This window comes from Miniopterus natalensis, chromosome 11, assembly GCF_054644295.1.
Source record: "Miniopterus natalensis isolate mMinNat1 chromosome 11, mMinNat1.hap1, whole genome shotgun sequence".
Classification (NCBI taxonomy): Eukaryota; Metazoa; Chordata; class Mammalia; order Chiroptera; family Miniopteridae; genus Miniopterus; species Miniopterus natalensis.
Window position 1 is genome coordinate 40,289,209 of NC_142091.1, and position 24,789 is coordinate 40,313,997.

General features: G+C 41.6%; 1 protein-coding gene across 2 annotated transcripts in view; it reads right to left on the reverse strand.

The window, feature by feature from the left end:
• The window catches only part of RNF121 (ring finger protein 121), a 75,328-nt gene that overhangs the window by 4,004 nt on the left and 46,535 nt on the right, over positions 1-24,789 (reverse strand). The window contains exons 4-7 of one of the 2 annotated variants that reach the window (XM_016218135.2): positions 16,375-16,529; positions 12,981-13,088; positions 9,771-9,891; positions 74-207 (exon numbers count right to left, since the gene is read on the reverse strand). In XM_016218135.2, the coding sequence (XP_016073621.1) occupies positions 74-207; positions 9,771-9,891; positions 12,981-13,088; positions 16,375-16,529 (518 nt within the window). The remainder of the gene's footprint in view (positions 1-73; positions 208-9,770; positions 9,892-12,980; positions 13,089-16,374; positions 16,530-24,789) is intronic. The other variant, XM_016218136.2, reaches the window with a different exon arrangement.

Sequence of the window (24,789 nt, forward strand, 5' to 3'; positions counted from 1 at the left end):
AAGGTCGGGGCAGCACGCCCCCTTCCCTCCCTGACTGCAGTGTGCATGTGACCCAGGAGCTCCAGGCGGATACACATGATTGCAAGACAGCCTGTACGTGTTCTCGATGATGCCCTCTTCACTGACATCCACAAAGATCTGCTGCCCACACACAGCACACATGCTGTCCGAGAGGTGTTTGGTAGGCATGCCCGACTCGCTGTAGAACTGGGAGAGAAGAGCACAAGGGAAAGACAGGAAAGATGTGAGAATCAGCTAAAGTGGGAAGCTACCACAGAGACCTTAGGTCTTCTGGAGAGAAGGCAAAGTGGCAGGGGGAGGTCACAGAGCTAGGAAACATCTATACACTAAATTGACCTCATTCTTGCTGGGTGAATAGGGAGAAAGGGACAGACTGGAGATGAGTCAGGAAGTCAGATCTAATAGGACCTGAAGACTGGGCTGCGTCAGCATCAGGGACAAGGAGAATGGGAGGGAAAAGGACTCAGGGCTGGTGACCAGGAGCTATGTCAGGTAAGCTGTGGCCAGATTATGGATCTATCAGACATGGACAACATCTCTAAAATTCAAAAAGGAAATATGAAGAGCAGTGCTGTTTTGGTGATAAGGGCATTCTCAGACACCTATGGCCACAGCAAAGGAGGTTCAATCCTTTTGGACAGCATTTGGTATAATATCTCAAACTGTCACACACTTTCACCCATTAATTTCACTTCAAGGAACTGAAAGAAAGAAAGACAAATGTTTTCAAAAAGCTTCATGCAGCCCTGGCTGGTGTGGCTCAGTTGGTCGAGCATTTTCCCATGCACCGAGAGGTCACTGGTTAGATTCCCTGTCAGGGCACATGCCAGGGTTGAGGGCTTGGTCCCCAGTAGGGGGTAAGCATGAGGCAGCCAACTGATGATGTTTCTCTACCTTTGATGTTTCTCTCTATCCCTCTCCCTTCCTCTCTCTCTAAAAAGCAATAAAAACGCCCTAGTCAGCTCTGTGGTTAGCAATGGCCCGAGGACTGAAGGGTTCGATTGCAGCCAAGAGCATGTACCTTGGTTGCAGGCTCAATCCTGAGCCCCAGTCAGAGCGTGTGCAGGAGGCAACCAACCGATGTCTCTCTCTCACACTGATGTTTTTCTCTCTCCCCCTCCTCCACTCTAAAAAAATCAATAAAAACATTAAAAAATAGTTTTAAAAAAAACAAAAACAAGAAATGGAAATAACCATAAAGGGAAATAAACAAGATAAGAATGCCTAAATAAATTATGGTGCACACTCAAGGAAATAAACAGGCAGCAAGTCAACTGAAGCCTGAGATAGAACACTGTGAAAACAGGGAACAAAACTGGAGGCACAGTACGACTGGTACCATATGTAAAGACAAGCTCCTCCCTACCCAAAGGAAAGAGATCAGAAAGAAATATATCAGAATGTTCACAACAAAGGTGTTTCGGTAGTAAGATTATTGATGATTTTTCCTTTTGCCTCCTTTTCTGTATTCAAATTTTCCTTAATAAATATATATTACTTTTAAAGTAACGATTATTTCTTACCATGCTTAATTATAATGGATAACCAACTCCAGGCTCCCAAAAGATTCTAAATTTTGCATACTTTTCTTGTGGTTCATTGTTAAATAGCTACTTATCATTTCTTCCTCACCCCAAGGGGAAAAGACTTGAAATTTTCTAAGACCTGTATTTTTTTTTGTTTTAAAAATTGTGATAGCCCGGCTGGGCATGGCTCAGCAGTTGAGTGTCGACCTAGGATCCAGGCGATTGGGGTTCGATTCCCGGTCAGGGCACATGCCCGGGTTGCAGGCTTGATCCCCACTTGGGGGCATGCTCAATGACTCTCTCATCATTGATGTTTCTATCTCTCTCCCTCTCCTGTCCTCTCTCTGAAATCAATAAAGACATATTTTTAAAAAAATAATAAATTGTGATAAAACATAAAATTTACCATTTTAACTATTTTCAAATGTACAGTTCATTTTAAGTACATTTACATTGTTGTACAAGTAATCTCCAGAAATTTACATCTTGCAAAAAATGTATAATGGAGTTTTAAAAAGCCTTTGTACTTATTATTACAATTTTACCTGCACCCATAAAGTAGCCTTCGTGTATTTTCTTAATTGAGTTTGCTCTGTTTTTCCCTTTTGATTCCAAACAACTATCCTGTGAAAAAGCCAGAGCCCTGAAGCTGGGTGAGGACCAGTAGAGAAGGGAGGGAGGGCATGGGGTGCTGGGACGGACAGTGAGGGAGGAGACAGTAGAATGTCGAGCAGACACAGCTATTCTGCCAGAACCTTAGCTGAAGCTGGAGGCTGCCCTCACTCCAAGCTGCCTTTCTGAGGAATGGTTTCTGTTGGCAATCAGAACTGCTACCTGATCCCAAGAGTCCTCAAAGGCAGAAGGCAGAGCTGCCATCCTGTCCCAAGAATCCATGAATACAGAGCTCCCTGCCTTTACCCCCACCTCACCCTTGTGCAAAACTGTGTGAAGTGGCTCAAGGTGAGCTCACTTACTTTCATAGAACACCAGAGAAGCCCAGAGAAGCAAAGAAACAAAGGGGGACCAGAACCCAGACTCTGGTTCCTACTCAAGGTCTTCCCAAGGGGTTTCATCAATATTTGCTGAATGCTGCAGGAAGATCAGCTACTTAACTCCCTGGAAGCCAGTTAGTCAAAGGTTCTGATTTATCAAGAGTGCAAAAGGCAGTGGGAAAGGATAAAAACTAGAGTCAGAGGGCAGGGCCAAGGCCCACAGGAGTCCACTAACCACACAATTATCAAAAGCTGGAAGATTAGTGTTAGTACTGGTGGTGCGGAGAGAGACCTTAAATGCCTTTCCAGAGCTCAACAGCCTTAGGGCTCTGAAATATGTTCTGGCTTAGAACTTCTAGGCACATCAAATGAACAGAGAAAGATCAAACGGTCTGGGTCTAGCTCTGGTACTAAGTCCCTATTCAATCATGTAGCACAGGAACAAGGCCACTCCCTCTGGCCCGCAGCACTGGCAGCAGAAGTAGGAAGAGCTTTACCCCAAATCATCCCCGAGTTCTGCCCTCAGGATACTGGGGCAAAGGATGCAGATCAAAGGGAACTACAGTAGGAGGGAAGCCCAGGTACATGTTTCTGGACTTCTCCTCAGGAGCCTAATGTAGCAACAGGCAAGCAGGGTCAAATCCCACAATGTTTCAACAAAGTCATCAGGTCAGCCTGTCAGGTCAGGAAAGCCCCAGCAACCCCACAAGCCCACAGAAACCAAACAGGAGGAGAAGTAGCAGGAGGCGCTGAAGCTGAGTTGAGTCAATCACAGGGAGGCAGATTTCAGTTTAACTTCAAGGGCCTGATCTCTCAGTGGAAAGGGCTCAAGGGGCCATATGGTGTGTCAGGATTAGGCAGACCTAATTTCAATCCTCTGTCACTATCTTGATAACCTTGAGCAGGCCACCCAAACTCTTCCTTCCTTCCATCAAAATATATTGGGCACCTACTAAGTACCAGCCTCTGGACAAGGGCCTTGGGATATGATGCTGGAAAAACACAGACCTGGCCTTTGTCCTCATGAAAACCACAACTAGGGGAGACTGATACTAAAAATACATATGTATTTATATAAAATAAGAACTAATGATTAAAAATGCTAAAATAAGAGTAATTAAAAAGGCATTAAAAGGGCTATGAAAGAACATTGCAACGAAAGGGTTCCTAACTGAGCCTAAGTCGTCTGAGAAGGCTTATGTAACACTGAGGCTGAAAAGTAGAGGATGGGTGGGAGTTAACAAGACAAACACAGGCAGAAGTGAAAGGAGGTACCAAGTGAGGCCCCTGTAGCTCAGTGCACCTGAGGAACTGAAAGGAACCTAATGTGGTTCAAGAGTTGAGACAGGAAAGCAGTAAGATCTCATCAGCCGTATGAAGCATTCTGGACTTGAAATGGCAAATCTTATCTAAGGGCTTTATTTAAGAAAGGAGTAACATAATTGGACTCAAACTTTTTAAAAGATTACTCTGTCTTCTCAGTGAAAAATGAATTGGACATGAGGCCAAAGAGGATTTAGAGAGACAAGCTAAGAGACAATTATAATTCTTTAAAAGCAACAGATGATGGAGGCCTGTACTAAGGTGATGGCATAGTCTAACTTGAGGGAAATAAAAACTGAGAGAAGTGGACAGGCTGATGATGCCAAATAGTAACAGTCTGGAGCTCAGAGAAGAGTTCTGGATTAGAAATCTGGAAGCAATGGGAAAAAAAAAGTGAAATATCCAGGTGAAAGGTAGAGAAGATTACTTAGATTTGAGCTCAGAGGAACAATAACATTTAAGAGAAGGAAAAGTTAGCAGATGAGACAGAAAATATCAGGGACAAAAAGAAAACCAGGACTGGGTAATGTGCTCTACAAAATGCTTCATATTAATCTATTGTTCCTTACAATTCTGTAAGACTGGTAGTATTATTACAGCTAAGAAAACAAGATCCAAGAGGTAAAGTAACTTGCTTAAGAGTACAGTTAGCCCTGGCCGGGTGGCTCAGTTGATTGGAGCATCACCCCAAACACCAAAAGTTTGAAGGTTCAATCCCTGGTCAGGGTGGGTACAGGAGACAACTGATCGATATTTCTCTCTCCCTCCCTCCCTCTCTCTCTAAAATCATAACAACATATCCTCAGGTGAGGATAAAAAAATAAATTAAAAAAGGAGAGTACGTAGCTAATTAAAAGTGGATTAGAATTTTACGCTAGTTCTGTCAGACTCTAACTCCTTAGTTCTTTCCACTACTTTAAGCCAGGTGAATGGCCAGCTAGTCCTGTCCTGATGTTATCTGGGCCACTGATGATCCAAGAGGTAACTCTGAGGCATAGGAACTTGCTCAGAAGATAAAAAGTATGAGGTAGAGCTCTGGCCCGTGTGGCTCAGCGTCGCCCTGTACACCAAAAGATTGCAGGTTTGATTCCTAGTCAGGGCACATACCTAGGTTGAGAGTTTGATCCCCAGGCACGTACAGGAGGCAGCCAATCAATGTTTTTCTCTCCCCTCCCCCCCACCTCTTCTCTCTCTAAAAACCAATAAACATATCCCAGGTGACAATTAAAAAATAAATAAAACAAAGAAAGTGTGAGGTAGACCCAATGTAGCATGAACAGTGTGTGTTACTGCCCTGCCTGAAAGAAGCCTCAGAAAATAGGCTTATTTCACAATCATGGAAACTATACTGACTGGCTGTCACAAGCTTATGATCTCACAGTGACCAGATGGAAAAAAACAAACATCCAAGGTTCCCTAGACTCATCAGAAGATGAGAATTACTTAAGTTCATATTATAAGTTTCTCTACGTGAGACAAACTGAAGAGCTGCTCTATATTAAACAGAACAGTGAAAAGGAATCAGGAATACTTGTTAATATACTTACAAAACCTCCTGGTTTCATTTCTAAGAACCAAGCGATGAATAAGACCGAGTTCCTGACAATGGTAAGCAGAACAGTTCCAACATCAACTATGACTCTCAGAGTAGGAGCCGTGACCACAGAATGTACAAAGGACTAGGAAAAATGATGAGGACTGAAAATGTGGTCTATACATACAGTGAAATATTATTCGGACTTAAAAAGGGAGAAAATTCTGATATATGTTCCAACATGGGTAAACCTTGAGCAGATTATGCTAAGTGAAACAAGCCAGTCACAAAAGTCAAATATTGCATAAGTCCACTTAAATGAAGTACCTAGAGTGGTCCCATTCAGAGACAGGAAGTAGAATGGTGGTTGCCTGGGGCTGAGGGGAGGGGAAATTGTGGAGTTACTGTTTAATGGGTATAGAGCTTCAGTTATGCAAAATGATGAGTTTTATGGATGGACAGTAGTGATGGTTGCAGAATAATGTAAGTGTGATCAATGCCACTGAATTACACACTTAAAAATGGTTAAGATGGTAAATTTTATGTTATGTTTATTTTTTTTAAATCCTCACCCGAGGATATGTTTTTTTATTATTTTAGAGAGAGAGGAAGGGGGGGAGAAAGAGAAACATCAATGTGAGAGAGAAATATCGATCGGTTGCCTCCCGTATATGCCCTGACTGGGAATCGAACCTGCAACCCTTTGGTGTAGGGTATGATGCTCCAATCGACTGAGCTACCCAGCCAGGGCAATGTTATGTATATTTTACCACAATTTTAAAAAATGACTAGGACTGCTACTGACATGGGCAATAGTGGTGGCTAGTAAAGACTGCTCTTGTTCATACTTGGTACGTTGTAGATGGCTGATAAATAACTGTTGCCTGAATAAATAAGTGAATGAGTTGGCCAATGAATACATGAAAGGCTGAAATTTCATGGCTTCCTCAAATTGCCTTCCCCAAAGCATTGACTAGATTCTGGTTTTAAGGTCAGGGGTATTCTTGAAATTCAGGTTGCCATGACTCAGAGGCCCAGAGCACACCAAGGCCCACTTGACCGAAGATGTGGAGAAATAAGAGTCTTGAAATGCTGTGTTGGAAAGAACAGTGCAATCTATCCCTTTAGCCCATGTTGAAGTCCCTCCCCCCATATCCTTGCCTGGTCTGATCTGATCTTTTGGTATCATCCCAAGTCCTAAAAGAAGGCATGTCACTAAGCTTCAGCAATATTTGCTATAGGGAACAATGAATGAACTCCTGGTGACTCGCCTAGTACTACAAGCCATTCTAGTCTTCCCATGACCCAATTCCTGCTCTGAGATGGTAACCTGGGGAAACAGCAAACTCTCTATAGTTAGTGTCAGCAAGATCACATTCTATTGGACAGGCACTGGAAAGAATGGCTCCTCTGAAAGGGATAGCCATTCTCAATGTCAATTCCCTAGGGAAGAGGTTAAGTCCTCATATTAGATATCAGGATTCAGAAAGCTGGCCTGAGGGATAGCGGAGGGGGTGGCATATTTATGTCTGGAATACAGGCTCTAGGTCCAGATATTTGGAAAACAGTTATCTAGATGTGGTGGGTGCCAAAATGGCACTAGCTACACAGCAGTAGGCTGAGTTGGATAAGGCAGGGTCTGGAAACCCTATAAAGCAAGCAGCCTGGTTAAGTCAGATTAACTTCAGTCAAGTACCCTTTGTTTATTTTCCTGCTATCATCCTCAACCTTTTAATAAAGTCCAATGTGACTGCTTGATCCTTCTGTTCCTGTGCTAAAACGTACAGGAAAGTACAAGGGTTTATACTTGGGCTGGACCATTAAAGAATAGCGGTAGGGGTATTAAGATTCCATAATGGGAAGGAGAATATGAGGCGTCAAGAGCTGGTGTTTGAGGCACCCTCCAACCTAACAAGAAATTCTCCTGACAGGTCTTTTGGTAAAGGTGGAATTTATCATAATTAGGGAATTATCTTATTAGAGATTATCATTTGTAATCACTGGAGCATCCAATAATTCTTCCCAAGAACAAAGAAGAGGTCCAGCCCAAATCCTATTTCGGAGAGACCAATGTAATGATCCCATCCCCTAGAGGAGAAGCTATCTTGTGGATCAATTCTGAGTTCAGTCCCATTTGGACAGAAGATGGATTCTGTAGATTAGTTATTAGTGACCCACCTGAGGGAATTAAGGCTATGCTTAAATTGGCAGCTGATAATAACCTGGAGATAAAGTTGGCAACAACTTGGGAAAATCAGAGAATTGGTCCTGTAAAAACAGAATGAGAAGAAAAAGAAATCACTAGAGGGTAAAGGAAAGGATACTGGCAAGAGTCACTATGAAAAGCTGGCTATGCCATAGAAGCAGTCTTAGAAAATAGCTGTTGTTGAAAGTGAAGTTAATAGATAATCTAGGGTCCAGAAATCTCTCCTGGGAAGTGAACTGATTAAAGGGAGATCTGAAGCCTACACAAATATGTATGAGACAGCGAAATGCAGCTAAAACATAAGACAGTTGTTCAAAAAAGAATCTAATAAGCTGTCTATAAAATGACCCAATATACTTTGTTTTCAATTTGATCCATTACAGGAAAAATAGTCCCTAATACTGGGAAACAAAAGTCTCAGACCTAAAATCATACTTGATTAAAGGTATCCAAGGTGATGGTTAAGTATTATTTAACCTAAATTGCCCTAAGCCTACTGGCCTGTGACACAAATGAGATCGCAGTAGCATGGGCATACAAGTTAACACAGCAAATAGTCCTCCACTTGCAAAACTGCCTTAAACCCTTCCAGAGTTCCTGAGGCACCTCACATAAAGTCAGTGCCAATCCTTTCCTGTTCTTATTAGTTGGTCTCCATTGATATCTGCTGCCTAAAAGCTAGGATTGGTATCTGGATGCTCCAAGAGAAGAGAACCTACTTCCCTGATGTTCCCCAGGGTTTCACTCCAAGCTGAAAAGAACTGAATGCCCTTCAGTCCCCCTTCATCAGACAGAGCCATCTGTATTTCAGCACAGAAATGGAGAAATGTCCATTAAAGTCTGAAATATTCTTCCTTGGGGTGGAGTCTAAAGGGATGACACTGAGAAGGGGAATGCTTCTGTGTTGTTTACATAATTAAGAGAATGTGAACAGCAAAACAGATACATTTCCATTATGAAAAAAAGAAACAGCGATATTGACTTGGGTTTCTCAGATTAGCTGTTACTTTAACCATATTTTAAGCTTGAAGAATTTCTCCATGGACTCCACCTTGTCCTCTTACTATCTCACTGAAGTGTATACCATTCAATGATTTGCTTGAGTCAGAAATCTCAGCTGATACCTACCTTTACTTTACATTTTTTCGTTCAGGATCCAAAACCAATCTATATCCAAGTCCTATTAAACTTACCTCCAAAATATTTCTCAAATAGTGTTCCTCTCTCCCTTTCTACCATCTCTACCCTAATTCAAGCTTCCTTCATTTTTCCCAGACTAACGCAATTGTCTCTTAAATAGTCTTAAGTGGTCCTCTCTAACCTGTGGCTCCCTCTCCAATCTGTTCTCTACCCAGCAGCTAGTACAATCTTTTCAAAATGTAAATCTGATAATGTCATTTTCTATTGTAGCCTCCCAGTCTTTTTAGTAGAGAAATCACAATCTTTCATTTGTCTATAAAGCTTTTTCTAGTCTAGCCTCTGACAATGTCTCCAGATTATTTCACTACATTCTCAGCCCTACAACCATATTAGCCTTAGTTCCTCAAAACACCCACCCTTTCTCACACCACAGGATTCTTACACACACTATTTTCCCCACCTATTTTCACTTCACTTCCTACTTCATGTAGTAGTTAACTCCTACTCACTGTTCAAGTCAGCTCAATAGTCACTTCTTCTGGAAAGCTTTTTGAGACCCAAGGCTAGGTCAAATGCCACTACTGTATTTGTACGCTGCATCATGAACCCTTCCTTCGTAATATTTATTAAAGTTATAACTTTATATTTATTTTTGTGTTTATTACCCTAATACCCATCCCTGTCCCTAGAGAGTAAATTCTACTTAGGCAAGGAATACATTTATTTCTGTACACCTTTGTAATTCCAGCACATAAAGTGTTCAGGCACACAGGCATTACAAAAGTACTTGTTGAATGAATGTTAACTTCCTGCAGGGTAAAGTGGTTCTTTTCTATAATGGTCCTAAAGTTAAAAATTCCAGGGTACATCTGAGATCTGACTTTCCAATTTTAAGGAAGAAATCTCCATACATACCACCCACATCTTGAAGGATTTTATATGGCTCATCTCTTCCATCAAACAAGTGATGCTATCCTGAACTTTCTGGAGGTGACAGGAGGCAGTATTAAGAGCCCAGGTGAACTCACCCCTATGGTAGACGCCATGTAGTCTGCACACATTTCTGCAAAGTCCCGCTCAAGGACACCATAGTAGAGGCCATAGAAGAGGAGAGAAATGCCAAAGTCCATGGCATCTTCTGGTTTGATCCTGTAAAGGAAGTAGCATGGCCTGCCCTGAGACAAGACTGCTTTGTATTACTATTGCGGGACACAGAAGGCAGTGCCTAAAGGTGGAAGGTTCAAGGGCTAGAAGCAAGTGTTGGCAAACTAAGACCAAATCTGGCCTGCTGCCTGTTTTTATACTGTCTGTGGGCACCACTTGAACAGGCTAGCATTGTGAGCTACAAAGGCGAAGCCAGGGTATCCCCTTCTGCCCCAATTCCCCACTCTGTTAACAGTGCCTGCCTCCTCCAACTGGCAACCATGCATTGCAGCTGCCTAGGGCCAGCTCTGGTTGGCACCTACATATTGGGGACTCCACTGGTGTCACTGGAGCAGAGAGTGAAAATGATCCAAGTGGCCACATACCCCCCCTTCACGCCCACTTCTGAGAATGTCTTATCTGATGGCAAGTGGGCACAAAGTATGCCCACCATCTGAGACAGCCCACCCAGGCAAACAGGGTGCTACAAGGAAGGAGTTTTCTCTCTAAGTACCTATATCATATCCTAGATTTCACCTTTTATCCCACAAAGCCTAAAATGTGTATTATTTAATGCTTTACAGAAAAAGTTTGCCAACCACAGCTTTTAGAAAAAAGCCAGTTACAGACCAGTTACCATAAAATTTTAAGTTGCATCTATACATATTCTGTATGTCATCCAGTTAAATTTTGGTTCACATCTATTTACTAAAAAGTACAAATTTTTTTTTTAATTTATTGGGATGACATTGGTTAATAAAATTATATAAATTTCAGGTAGGAGGACAAAGTTCTTTCCTTTAATATCAGGAGGTTTGTTTTAATAAGTCCAAGGATTGGTAATTTGCAACCTTGAGTCTATAAATGTTTATTACAGAAAAGTGCCTTTGTTAAAATATTTGTGCCCTGTCCAGTGTGGCTCAGTTGGTTGAAGTGCCGTCCCGTGCACTCAAAGGTCACTGGTTCGATTCCCAGTCAGGGCACATACCCAAGTTGCAGGTTCAATCCCCAGTCAGGGCGTGTGCAGGACACAACCGATCAATGTTTCCCTCTCACACTGATGTTTCTCTCTCTCTACCCCCTTCCTCTCTCTTTAAAATCAATTACACAAACACACACACACACAGAGACACAGAGTATCGGGAACTGTATATGTTCACTTGAAGCTATAAACGATAATTTATCTTAGAAAGGTGAATCTGCTCATCAATCTTGTAATATTTAACCTACTAACTAGACATCATGATCTTACACCAATTAACCTGATCAGTAACATGAAAATGGTCAAGATTCTCAATTCTGTTTTCCTCCTTGTAGAGTTTATACAAATAGAATAAACTGTAATTATAGAATAAATGGCTTTAAAACATAATGCAGGATCTTAATTATTATTTTTTAAACCACACAGGTTAAGAACATATCTGGATATATTTTCCTTTTCTTTGATGAGATGTTTTAGACTCTATGCTGACGAGCTCTCCTATAAACCTCTGTGGAGCCTGTTTATTTTTCCAGTCTGTTCTACCCCAAGAAAGAATTCCAAGGCTGTCCTCTCACTACATAAAGCAGGGTATTAAGTTTGGGGAAGAGGCCAGTGGGCATGAATTTAAATTTGAATCCTAAATCTCTTTAGCTTCACTGCACTATCCCAGGCTTAGCATTCCTCGTGATCCACAACCCTCATCACCTCAGCCAGGAAACCACATTTCCACCCTCTTCTGTCTACTCACTGTACCCACTAGTCCCAAAGCCCAGAATTTCTTGGCTTCTGCCTCAATTGGGGGTAGGAGGACCTATATGCTGATACAGGTCTTTTGGAAAGCTTATGACAATATAAAGCAATAGCCAGACTCCTACTCCTAGTAATGTAACCTTAGGAAGCAACAGAACAATGTTATCTGTGATAACACTAAATAGAAAAACAACCTAAGTGCCCCACAATGGAGCACGAGTTATATGGCCACAGGTTAACTTTCTAGAACTGTTTCCTTATAAACCTGATAAAGGGTCTGGCTGGCGTGACTGGAACCTATGATCCAAGAGATCAAGGTTCAGTTCCTGGTCAGGGCACATGCCTGGGTTTGGGGCTCGATCCCCAGTAGGGGGCGCGCAGTAGGCAACTGATCAATGACTCTCTCATCACTGATATTTCTCTCTCTCTCCCTCTCCCCCTTCCCCTCTCTGAAACCAGTAAAGATATATTAAAAAAGAAAAAGAGAGATCTGATAAAGATAGAATGCCAGCTGTGCTACAAAGCAACTTTTGTATATTAAACATGACCTGTGATTAGTACACTGCACCTGGACTGAGAGATTACTGAAACTGGATGTGTTCCTTGGGCAAGTGAGGGGGGACTTCTGGGCCAATTGGCTCCCACATCTATCCATGTGGTCTCACTCTCTCACATCTCAGCCCTAGGACTACTATGAGAACTTCTGCAGACACTGTCCTGTAGTTCCCTGTCTTGTATCCTTCTAGGTGGATCTGTTGCCAGGTGTGGCCAACTGTATCCCACGAATTCAAATGTCTAGTCCAGGGTCAGCAAACTTTTTCTGTAAAGGGCTAGAGAGTAAATATTTTAGTTTTGTGGCCCATATAGTCCCTGCCATGATTATTAAACTCTTCTGTTTTACTGCATGACCAGCTATAGACAATGTGTAAACAAATGTGTGTGACTGTGTTCCAGTGAAATATTTTTCTTATTTTATAAAAACAGTAGTAGGCTGATTTGGCCCACATAACATAGTTTGCCAGCTCCTAGTCTCCTTGAACATAAGACCACTCAGGTGGAGTGGACGTTGCAACAAATACATGGATAAGGAAAATGGTTCTATTAGGGTGACAGAATTACAGGTGACTGGCTATAATCATTATTATTCTTACTTTTGTTATTATACTTTTCCACTAAAATATACATTCTTGGAAAATACAACCAATGATTTGAAACTCTAACTCCCCCATGGCTCAAGTCTCCTATTCTGGGTCCCATGTTCCCCCTGTTAATAACCAGGACTTGCCCCAGGAAGAAAGATACATCCCCCCACCAGCATCTCCTCCCCCAACACCAGGAAAAAACAAAAACAAAGAGTACTCACTTGAATAATAAGTTAAGACCAAAAAGGGTAAACATGACAGCCATGTAGCCAACGATGCCAGTGGCATAGCTGATTTTATAGATCAGCAGGAACCACTTATAAACCAACCTGCAGAAAGGAGAGAAAATTAATACAGCTGACACAGAAACTCTAGCCTAGAGACTTCTGGATGACCAGAATCCCTTATTCTCACATCAATGGGGATACCACGCCCTTTGCTTAGGACTTACTGAGAAACTTTAGTTATTGTACAAAGCTGGTGACTCCCTTAATCACAGTAACGCCTCCATATACCAGGGAGCCAGTACATTGTATCTTCCTGGTCTCAGACCAAGGGAAGAAAAGAGAGTCTTAAAAGAAGATTTCAGCCTCAAATAAAGAAAGAGCACAGCAGCCTAACCAGTGTTGCTCAGTGGTTGAGTGCTGACCTATGAACCAGGAAGTCACAGTTCGATTCCTGGTCAGGGCACATGCCTGGGTTTCATGCTTGATTCCCCAGTGGGGAGCCTCTGGGAGGCAGCTGATCAATGACTCTCCCTCCTCATTGATGTTTCTCTTTCTCCCTCTCCCTTCCTCTCTTTGAAATCAATAAAAACATATTTTAAAAAAATATATGGCATAGTACCTTATAAAAAAAATAAAAGGGCACAGCATACCTCAGACATCTCAAATTCAGATTAGTTGGATAAGGAAGTGAAAACCAGTATCTATAGCTATGCTCAGAAGGGAATAGGGGGTGGGGGAAAGGCTAGCTATTCTTGTCAAGAAAGGGAATTCAAGGAAAGATGAATAAGAGGTAGAATTAGCTATAGATGTTTATACCTGGGCATGGTTAATCTGAATACTGCTTTGCCTCTTCCTATCCACAGGCCAATAACAAAAGGAATGATGTCTAATGAGTTTGCTTCTGAAAATATTTTTTTCCAGAGTAAAAAGGATAAGGAGGGAGGCAAAGAATGCCTCTGAATTGGATGGGGGGGGGGTGGGGGGGGGTGGGGGGGGGTGGGGGGTGTGTGTGTGTGTGTGTGTGTGTGTGTGTGTGTGTTGCTCCTGAGGGAGGAGCAGTGCTCCCTAGGACCAATGAAAATCAGTGTGGAATGTGGTTGGTCGACTCCAACTACGTTCAAAGAGGAAAGATGGTACCACAATGTACCAGAGCCTTTTAAATGCTATAGAGACAGGTCCCTAATATCAGGAGCCACTACTCTATCTGTGATGAGAGCTTATGAGCAATTTAGTAATTTGCTCGAATAACCAGCACAAACCTGTCTAGCTCCAGAGAGCCAACTAGGTTACTGGCATCCATACTGGGCCCACGGAGAAAGCTCAAGGTCTCTGCCTGTGCCTCTCTGCTGAGGCTATCTATGCAAGGGTGAAAGCTTCTCAGGCAAAGGAAAGGCCCAAACACCTTACAGTGCCCACTCAAAGACCATACACAGGTTCATTATCCAGGGTTTGCACTGATCAGATAGGAGTGAGACACAATGGAAAGGATGTGGAATTTCAGGTGGAATCTGGATTAAATGCCGTTTATTAGCTGGGTAACCTGAGGTAAGTCAAATCACCTCTCTGAGACAATTTCACTGCTGTTGCAAATGGTAAAATTTCACTCTTTTTTATGGCCAAGTAATATTCACTGGTTTATACAGAGCCCATTTCCTGGTGTTTATAGTACATGGCTGAATAAACAGTGTGAATATATGTGGATATTTATGAAAGTGCTTTGAAATGGTAAAGCACTATCAAATATTATTATCAAAAACCTCCCATGTTGCCCAGCCAGCGTGGCTCAGCAGTTGAACATCAACCTATGATCCAGGCGACTGCGGTTCAATTCCCGGTCAGGGCACATGCCCGGGTTTTGGGCTCAACCTCCAGTAGGGGATGTGCAGAAGGCAGCCAATCAATGACTCTCTCATCAGTGTTTCTGTCTCTGTTTCTCCCTCTCCCTTCCTCTCTCTGAAGTCAATAAAGACATACTTGAAAAAAATAAAAAATAAAAACCCTCCCATGTTATGGACTATTTTCAGTCATTTTAGCTAGAAGTTGATACTGTTTGTTACTTGGTGACTCTTAATAGGCTTTATTACACCAATTGTAACCACATTTTTAGGGATAAAGAATTCAATGTTCAGAAAGATGAAATCACACAGGTCACATAATTAACAAGTGGCAGGGCTGGGGTTTCAGAGCCTGTATCTTCTATGTAAAGGCCCTTAACGTAAAGTAAGCTACCAGTAAGCCAGAGAGGGGCTTCCAGATCACCAGCTTCACCTTGAAGATAAATTTTACTTTGTACCATGAGACTCAGACAGCCAAAGAACAGCTTGCAAGACAGTGGAACATACGAGGCACTGGAAAAAGAGCAACTTGCAACTTGGAAGACTCTGGATCAGGCAGTCACAGCTTTGTGGCTGACCAGTTCCTGTTAGGCTCTCCTGGACCTGTATACGCGTCTCTCACAGCACTTACCAACTGCACTGAAACAGGTGCTTTCTCACCCATCCCTTCAATTAAACTGAGCACTCCTTGAGGGCAGGGACCATGTCTTATCCAGCTCTGTATCCCCAGCGCTCAACACAGGGCCTGACATATATCAGGTGCTTGCTGAATGAATGAATGAATGAATGAATGAATGAATGAATGAATGAATGAATGAATGAATGAATGGAGAAAGTCTCTTTTTCTGTTAAATACAGATATTAAATGACCTCATAAGCTGGTTGGGAGGATCAAATAAGAAATGCATTTGGATAAAATACAAAGAATTATGCAGATAGGAGGTGCTTTGTGACCCCCAAAGGAAGTACTGTTTATTGGGAGACTACAAATTTGCTGAGATTCACTCATTCAACAAAAATGCATAGAGTAGGCTACTACGTGCCAGGCCCTGTGGTAGGTCCTGGATATACAGTGACAGACAAAATGGATGTGGTTCCTGATCTCATAGTTGTAGTTTAGTGGGGGAGAGAGACCCTCAAAATAATATTTAGTTATAAATTATGATAAGCTCTAGGAAGGAAAACTACAGGGCACTATGAAAGAATGTAACAGAAAACCTAACTTAGATATCAGATAAGGGTTCACAGAAGAAAATAACATTTTAAATGATACCACAGTGATCACTAGGATTTGCTTACTATATTGTTTGCTTTTAATGTAAACAGACCTTGAAATAAGCTATAAGGTAAGCTATAGGGAAATATTTTGTGTGTGTTTTTTTATCTGAATGGGGGGGTAGGTCTCCCAAACAACTCGTTTTGGTGGGGTCCAGTGCCAAGTAAATGTGGCAGATAAAAACTGCAATTTTTTCAGTCTAAACCCACCCCCCTCCCATGCATCCCAACCTGTTAGCTTCAGGAAACCTAGCTCTTCCTACTACCTAAATTCTCACCTTGGGGTTGTCTGCACTAGTGGTTTTCGAGTGGCTCGGAAGGTGACAAAGGCTGTGACAGCAGAGAAGAAGATCCAGATCACTAGGAACCTCCACCAGTGCAGCTTCACTGTGAAATAGAGGGGAACAACCCACATCTGAAAGAGGGTCACCATCTGAAACACAAACACAAGCACTTCAGCTCTAGCCAGCTCCCTCTGCAGCCCTACCCACAAGTCCAGAGTGCATCTTATATGTTCCATTTCAGTCTGATCCTCTCCTACATTTCCAATTGTGGACAAAGGCACCTCCTAGGGATTTAAGTTGGAAACCTGGGACCATGCTTGACACTTCCCTTTCATCCCTTCACCCAACTGTTTATTGTATATATCCTCTCCTTTCCATCTGAGTCCTTGCTGTCCCTTGCCTGGCTGACTACGACGACTTCCTTGTTAAGCTTCCCTGTGTTCAGTGCCTCCCCCTCCAATCTACCTTCCCAGGAGCACTGGAGTGGCATTGCTAAAATAGTCTTGAACATGTTATTCCCCTGCTTAAAACCCTCTAATGGTCCCCTGCATATAAGATCCAACTCCTTAGGCAGTCAAATCCCTCACAATATGGCCCCAACTACTATTCCAAGGATCATCTACCACTCCCCTGCTGTTTAGTCAGGCTGTCCCCCTCAGGCTAAAACATCCTCCCTATCTCCCCTTCTGTCTGATAACATCACATCCAAGATATATGAAGCCTTCATCTCCTTTCTAGGAAGAATGCGTCAAGTTACCAGTGCTCCAAAAGCATTTTCTTTTCTAACTTCATTACAGTGCTTACCTAGAGTATGAGACTGGATTCTCTACCTGAATGAATGCAAGTCCCTTGAGAACAGTCACTAGGCCGTATTCATCTGCTTCCTGTGCTAGAAAACTGTCTGGCACATGAAAGATCCTCAATAAACATATAAATAAGAGAAAAACAAGACTAGAACGCAAAGAGGGAGGCACATTACTGTTTTAGAGAGTGTCTGTTTCACTTTTCCCTTCTTCAGATCTCTACCTCAGACTTAGCTGAAGAGTTCCAAATGTATAAAACAATTCTAAGTCAGAAGTTTGGACTAATTACCAGTTTTTGCTCCCCAATGCCTCCTAATTCTCTCTCCCAACCACTCAGCTTTCACTACATGTCACTTGTCTCTGGTAACAGGTGTAAAAAAAAAAAAAAGGGCAATCAGCACTTAATGAAGGCTTTCTTCCTGAATTCTATTCTGGCTTGAACAAAGACATAATTGAGAGTAAGTCTGGGCATCAGTGTGAAAGGAATGAAAAATCTTGCCGTTTTGTAACTTTCAGGCTTGAAATTTTAAGGGCATAAAGCTATTCAACTCATATCATGAAAGGGAGAATGGGGGAAAGGAAAAGGAAGAGGAAGAGAAAGAGAAAGGGAAGGGGGAAGGGGGAAGGGGATGGAAGAATTAATTTAGGGACAGGAATAAGCTCTTTGAGCAAGATGGCTCAGTAGACCTGGATTCTAAGTTCTGTTATACCTCCAATTCATTGGGTCACCACAAGGAGGTCCTTCCTCCTTGAAGGAAGAGTTTGACTTGATTTTCCAAACCATTTCAAGATCTAACATGCTAAGGCTCTATTAAGCAGCCTTGTATCTTACGCTTCCTGGGAGAGTAAAGCCAAGAGTTCTTATAACATTGATTAAATTTAGTTTTAAGTCATAGCTCTAGAAATCATATCCCTTCTCTATATATACACCCCTCAGAGACCCAGCCTTTCCTCAGATAATCAGCAACCCCCGAGGCAACAGAAGACAGTAGCCAGAACCTGACTAACAGTCACATGGACCTCTGGCAGGCTAAAGATAACATCTTGACCTAAGGTATGTTTCAGTTCCTGAGCCATAAGGTGGAATGGCCCCTGGCTACTTTCCCAGACCAAACAGAGGGTCAAAGAAAAAGACATTAGAACCAAGCTCAAGAGCTGAAGAAATGGCCCGGCCGGGCCTGGCTCAGCAGTTGAGCATCCACCTAGGATCCAGGCCATCGGGGTCCAATTCCCGGTCAGGGCACATGCCCAGGTTGCAGGCTCGATCCCCAGTCAGGGGCATGCAGAAGGCAGCCAGTCTGACTCTCTCATCATTGCTGTTTCTATCTCTCTCTCTCTCCCTCTCCTTTCCTCTCTCTGAACTCAATAAAGATATATTTAAAAAAAAAAAAAATCTGAAGAAATGATTTATTACCCTTACCTCACCTCTAACCAATCTGCTCTCAGCACAACTGGCGAACCCCTATTCCTGGTGTCTTGTGATTTTGCCTTTATATAATCTGTAGCCTACATGCCACTGGGGAGTTCAGGTTTTTTAGCATTAGCTTCCCATTTTCCTGGGTGGCGCCATTCATAATAAAATACCCAATATTTCTCCACCGCAATTCTCACTGTCTAGTGTTTGGCTCTGCTAGTGCCAGTGGAAAACTGTTCTGTAACAAAAAATGCATTCATTCATCCATCAAATATTTACTTTGCATTTAATGGAAAGAGGAATGCAGAAATAAATATGACCTCTAGTCACTGACCTGGAGGAACTAACAGTCCAGCAGCAGGAGAAAAACATAAATCAAACCAAATTTTAATGATTCTATTAATCTTAAGACACTTTCTAGAAGTCCAAGGAAAAACCATTAAAGAATACATGAATGAAGTCAAATGATACAATACAGTGAAATGACCAGAGATTTTAGATATGAATTTAAAGAGATCTATATATGAATCCTAATACAGCTGTTTACTGTGTTATCTTAGGCAAGTCACTTAACCCTGATAAGCCTCAGTTTTCTGAACTGTAAAATGGGGTTAACGTATCTATTCTCATAAGGTTGTACGGGTTAAGTAAGTTAATGCATGAAAAGCTCTTTGAACAGTTCCTAACAAGGTAAGCATTCAATATAAGTAATATAACAAATATATTCAACACATCAGCTCTTACATTTAAGTAGAAGTAATATATATAAAACAAGGACAGTACATAATTTATAGTAAGCGTTCAGTAAATGAGAATTCTTATTATGGCTTCACATGATCAAAACTGCATAAAGCCATATATATAAGGGAGCAAAGACTTCAATGAGGCAACCAAAATAATCAACATATTAAAAGTGGGGGGCGGGGGGTTAGGCCCTGGCCTGGTAGCTCAGTTGGTTAGAGTGTCGACCCAATACACCAAAGTTGCAGGTTCAATCTCTGGTCAGAGCACATAAAGAGTTAAACAATGGATGCATAAATAAGTGCAACAACAAACCGATGTTTCTCTTTCTCTCAAATCAATTTTTTAAAACTGGTGGGGCTATAGAATTTCATTGTAATGTTTAATTTGTCCTTTGCAGGAAAAATAAATGACCTAAAACCACAAACCAAGGATTTGAGGCCACTTTCAGGTATGAAGGCACTCTCCATTAGGAAGGCTTGAAAGCTAGATTCTGTTCAGGGTCTAGAAAGTAGCTGCTGGGGTGACAGCCCAGGGCCTGCACAAGAGGCAGGGCAGAGGGACTGAGTGAACACAATAGTCTACCATGTGAAAATGGAAACTTAGCCAGGTTGGCGTGGCTCGGCGGTTAAGCATTGACCTAGGATCCAGGAGATCGAGGTTTGATTCCCGGTCAGGGCACATGCCCGGGTTGCAGGCTCAATACCCAGTGCGGGGCATGCAGGAGGAAGCTGATCAATGACTCTCTCATCATTGATTGATGTTTCTCTCTCTCTCTCCCTCTCCCTTCCTCTCTCTGAAATCGATATATTTAAAAAAAGAAAATGGAAAGTTACAAGTTTGCCTGCTTAATTTCTTTGTTTCTACTGTAGTATTTATTGGCATTTTGCTTAGTAAGTTGAAGCCTCTTCATTAAGGAAGGCATCTTTAATGGCTAGCTTGGCTATAAATGGCTGAAAGTTACCCAAGATTCTCAAAACAATGAAAGAGGCTCTGGTGCCATCTGGTGGCAACACTTCATGAAGACACATTTGGTTCAATAGTTTGCTTAAGTACTTGTGCCTGAACTGTGGAAGGCAGAAAACAATGGGAAACCTTGGCCATAATTTCTCTTTCAGGGTATGGGGTGATGAGACATAAACATATAAATTGGCAGCCATGCAGAGCATCAAGTACTAACATGGGAGTTTAGAGGAGAGATGTAGCAATATGGGCAGAAGCTGTCAGGGAAGATTGCCTGGAAATGGCAGAACTCTGGCTGGTTCTGAAAGAAGTTTGGATTTGGTAAGGGGAATGGGGAAAGCAAAAGTCATTCATCCTTCTTTTCCTGAATCTGGAAAGATGAAGTTGAAGTGAAGACTATCCTGAAATTGACTCAATAATTCAGCCAACATTTACTGAGGGACAATCCCAGCTTCTCCAATCTGGAAGGTAAGAAAAGCAATATGCCCCTTATCTCTGCAATGCTACAAGTTAGATGCTAACAATAGGAGCTAGCCCACATTTAAATGGACTATCTTTGTTTTAGATTTCTTTTATCTCAGAAACTATAATTCATGAAAAGCCAGAAAAAGAGTTCCCAAATGGCTTCCTTCCCTGGCACCAGCTGCCTTGGTCAGTCTGCTGATGTTTGACTTGCAAGATTCTCATCACTTCTATACCTTCCTGTTATGTGGACAGGGATCACCCACCATGCTTGGCTGAAAAGGATTATTAAAGATGAATTAAAACCACATGTCCAGGTAGTAGAACAAAGTAAGAGACTCACAGCTAACAGAACAATCAGCTTGAAAAAAGTGCTGATAAATGGACAGAGGTCAACTGGAGGAAGGTGTCAGGGATATGCTCCATAGCTCTGGTCAATATGTTCATGAATGATTTAGATAAAAATACAAAGGATGTGCTTACCAAACTGTGGATAGCACAAAGCTTGGGAGGTGGAGAAGACCAAGGCAGTGAACATGGAAAACAGAAGCATCAAGATCCAAAAGCTTCTTTCTAAAGTTCTAGCTCTGACATTCTATGAGCTAACAAACACTGAGCACTTACTGTACATCATGCTAAGGACTATGGGATTCAGAGATAAATAACAAAACCTCCTCAAGAATTTAGGTCAACCGAGGAGAAACAAAGAACTGTAACTCAGTACAGTAAGTGCTATAATGGAGCAAGCCCTAGTGGCCAAGAAAACAAGAGGGGAAGCACTTCATTCAACATGGGGGAACCAAGGAAGGTTTCCTGAAGAAAGCAACTTTTGACCACTGTCACCATGGCCTAGTAGGTGCAGGTGGAGAAAGGCATCATGAAGAGTTTCAGGATGAGGGAACATGGTATGCTTGAGAAAGTACAACTAGTATTTGAGGGAGGTGTGAGAAATGAGACTAAGCAAGAATCTTTGGAGAAGGCTGATGTTTGCATCACAGTTTTTATTATATTGTAAGGAGCTCATTTTTTCTTTCTTATAGAAAGTGAATTACAATCCTTTACCACTTTAGTCAGCATTCTCTAGCCACATCCTAGTAACCTCCTTAAGGTTTTGGTCTGAGAAAAATCTATAGTAATTTAAAGCTATCCAGCTGGGAGATTTTGCCACTCATTCATTTCAGGAGGGAACAGCAGATCAGCGGAACAGGAGTTTGAAAAGATGCTATATTTGGTAACAGATGGAGATGATGAAAGCTTCTCCTTAGAGATCTTTAAAAATAGGATACTTTTCCAGGCATAAACTTATTCGTTCCCCTAACATCCCTGAGGGAGCTAAGGAGTGAGTAATATTAGACTCTCTGAATAGATGATGAAAACTGAGGTACAGAGAAGCCAAAAAGCAAGTTTGGTCTGGCTAGTTTCCAATCCAGATCTGTCTCCCAAGTCCTGCCTCCCTGGCATATGCACTAAGTTTGGAGAAACCCTGGAAAGCCTGAGAAGGCAAAATGATGTAATGGGAGGCGGTTGTGAAAATGCCTGAAATATAAGGAAAAGACTTGGGCAAAAGTCATCAAAGAAGGAAAAATGTGTGTGTGGGGGGGGGTATAAACAGAAATGACCATGACAGAAACTGATAATAATTTCCTGAAACTTTTAAGAAACCTCAAAAAATGGTTGAGTGGCTCTATGAAAAGAGCACTTAACCAGTAATCAGATTTTGGTTTTATGTCCAGCTCTCCAATGTAATAGTCATGTGCCCCTAGCAAATCACTTCAGGATTCTGCACTTTGATCTACTAATCTGAAAAATGGAGATAAATCCCATCCTGACCATCTTATAAAGCTGTTGTGAGGTTCCAATGATAGCAGATAAATTAAAAAAAAAAAAAAATCACATATATGCACAACCCAAGGACACGGACAATGGTAGGGACAGGGACTGGGGAGGGGGGTGAGACAGGGTGGAGTGGGTGGTCATTGGGGAGAAAAAGGGACATCTGTAATATTTTTAACAAAAATAAAATTAAAAACAAAACAAACAAAAAAAAAACACAAATTGGCCCTGGCCAGTGTGGTTCCGATGGTTGGAGTGTCTTCCCATATACCAAAAGGTTGCGGGTTCAATCACCAGTCAAGAGGCGTACAGGAGGCAACCGATCTATGTTTCTCTGTCACAACTATGTCTCTCTCTCTCTAAAAAACCAACAAACTGAAATTATAAGCAGTCCAAGGTATTATTACTTTTATTCAAAAGAACACTTCTTAAAATTTAAATACAGAAGACAGTAAGATCTCTTGCACCCAATAGCAGTTAGATTAAGTTTTTCTTTTAATCTGAAGGTTGGATTTGACCTCTTGTTACAGAGAGAAGTTTGATACTTTTCACAGTGAAACCAGTAGGTGGACATACTTGCTCATAACCAGTCTGATAGCTGGCAACATCTATGCTCACCTAGGTCCTTGAGTCTAGGACAGTGTTTCTCATCAGGAGTGAATTTCCTGCCCAGAGGACATTTGGCAATGTCTGGAGACACTTCTGGTTGTCACAATTTGAGGAGGGATACTACTAGCATCTAGTGGGTAGAGGCCAGAGATACTGCTAAACATCCTACAAGTGAACAGGATAATGCCCCATAAAAATAAAGAATCATCTGGCCCAAATGTTAAGAGTCTCCCTATAGAGGAACCTGGTCTCAGAGAACAGAGCTAGTGTTTTTCCACTTGGTGGTCTTGGTGCACACTGAAAGGCTGGGACACCAACCAGCACTAATGAAGAACAGTAAGATCTCTTGCACCCAATAGCAGTTAGATTAATGAAAATTTCATTCAGTTTGAGAGAAACAGCCTTATCAATTAATTCCATCATTTTTTGGTGTGTCATAAGAAACTTTTTGGGAGAAAGCTCTGAATAGATCATTTCAAACCTTTTCTACTACTCAACAATCCCAGTGCCTCTCCTTTACACAACATTCTCTGGGGAGTTATTTTGTTTTCATTCTTTTTATTTCCATTCCTCACCCCAAAGACATTCTAATGTGTTTAAGATGTATATTTTTCTTTGTATCTGTCCTTACAAACTGTATTTTTTGTGTGCATGTATTTTAAATTTAGTAATTGGCACTGTGTTGTATATCTTTCTGTTTGCTACTTTTTCACTCAGTACAGTAGTTCCCCCTCATCTGCAGCTTCAGTTACCTATGGTCAACCTTGGTCCAAAAATATTAAATGGAAAATTCTAGAAATAATTCATAAATTTTAAATTGTGTGCTGTTCTAAGTAGTGTGATTGTAGGAGTTACTATGTATAGTCTAGATATTAATCTATTGTCAGTTTTAATCATTACTAATCTCCCATTCTGTTATCAATTAACTTTGCCTACAGTATCCTTTATTGAACAAAACCCCTTAATATAATCGTCTATCAAATCTTTATCTTATTTACCTATTTTTATTTCCTTCATAATTTTACTTCCATAATCAGATCTTTATCTGATAACCAAGATGGCTACTAAATGATTAATGGGCGGGTAGCATATGCTGGACAAAGGGATGAACCATGTGACAGCACTATAAAGAATCAAAGAATATCTGCTAATTGAACAAATACATAGACATCATGGAAGAGTGGGGAGAGCACTCGGGAGTCGAATGAACTGGGTATGAATCCTGACTCTGCTAATCATTGGTTGAGAGGACCTCAGTTAATTCCTTTGAGCTTCAGTTTCTTGATCCATACAATGGCAAAGATAATACTGCGTACCTCAGAGCAAAATATCTGGCACATTACAAAGCACTCAATAAATGGGAGCTAGTGCTATTAACTATGTTTCTGTAATAGTGAATTTCATACCTCAGCAATGTCCCAACTATGTTTCTGCTCACTTCTCTTCTTCAAAACCCACCTTTATAACCTAGAGAAGAGCTGAGGGTGAGGAATCCCCAATAATTGTAAAACTGGTGGCTATAGCAAGTATCTAAAATATCTCTAGGCCAGGAGAACAAATTTAGATGCACAAGGATGGGAAAAC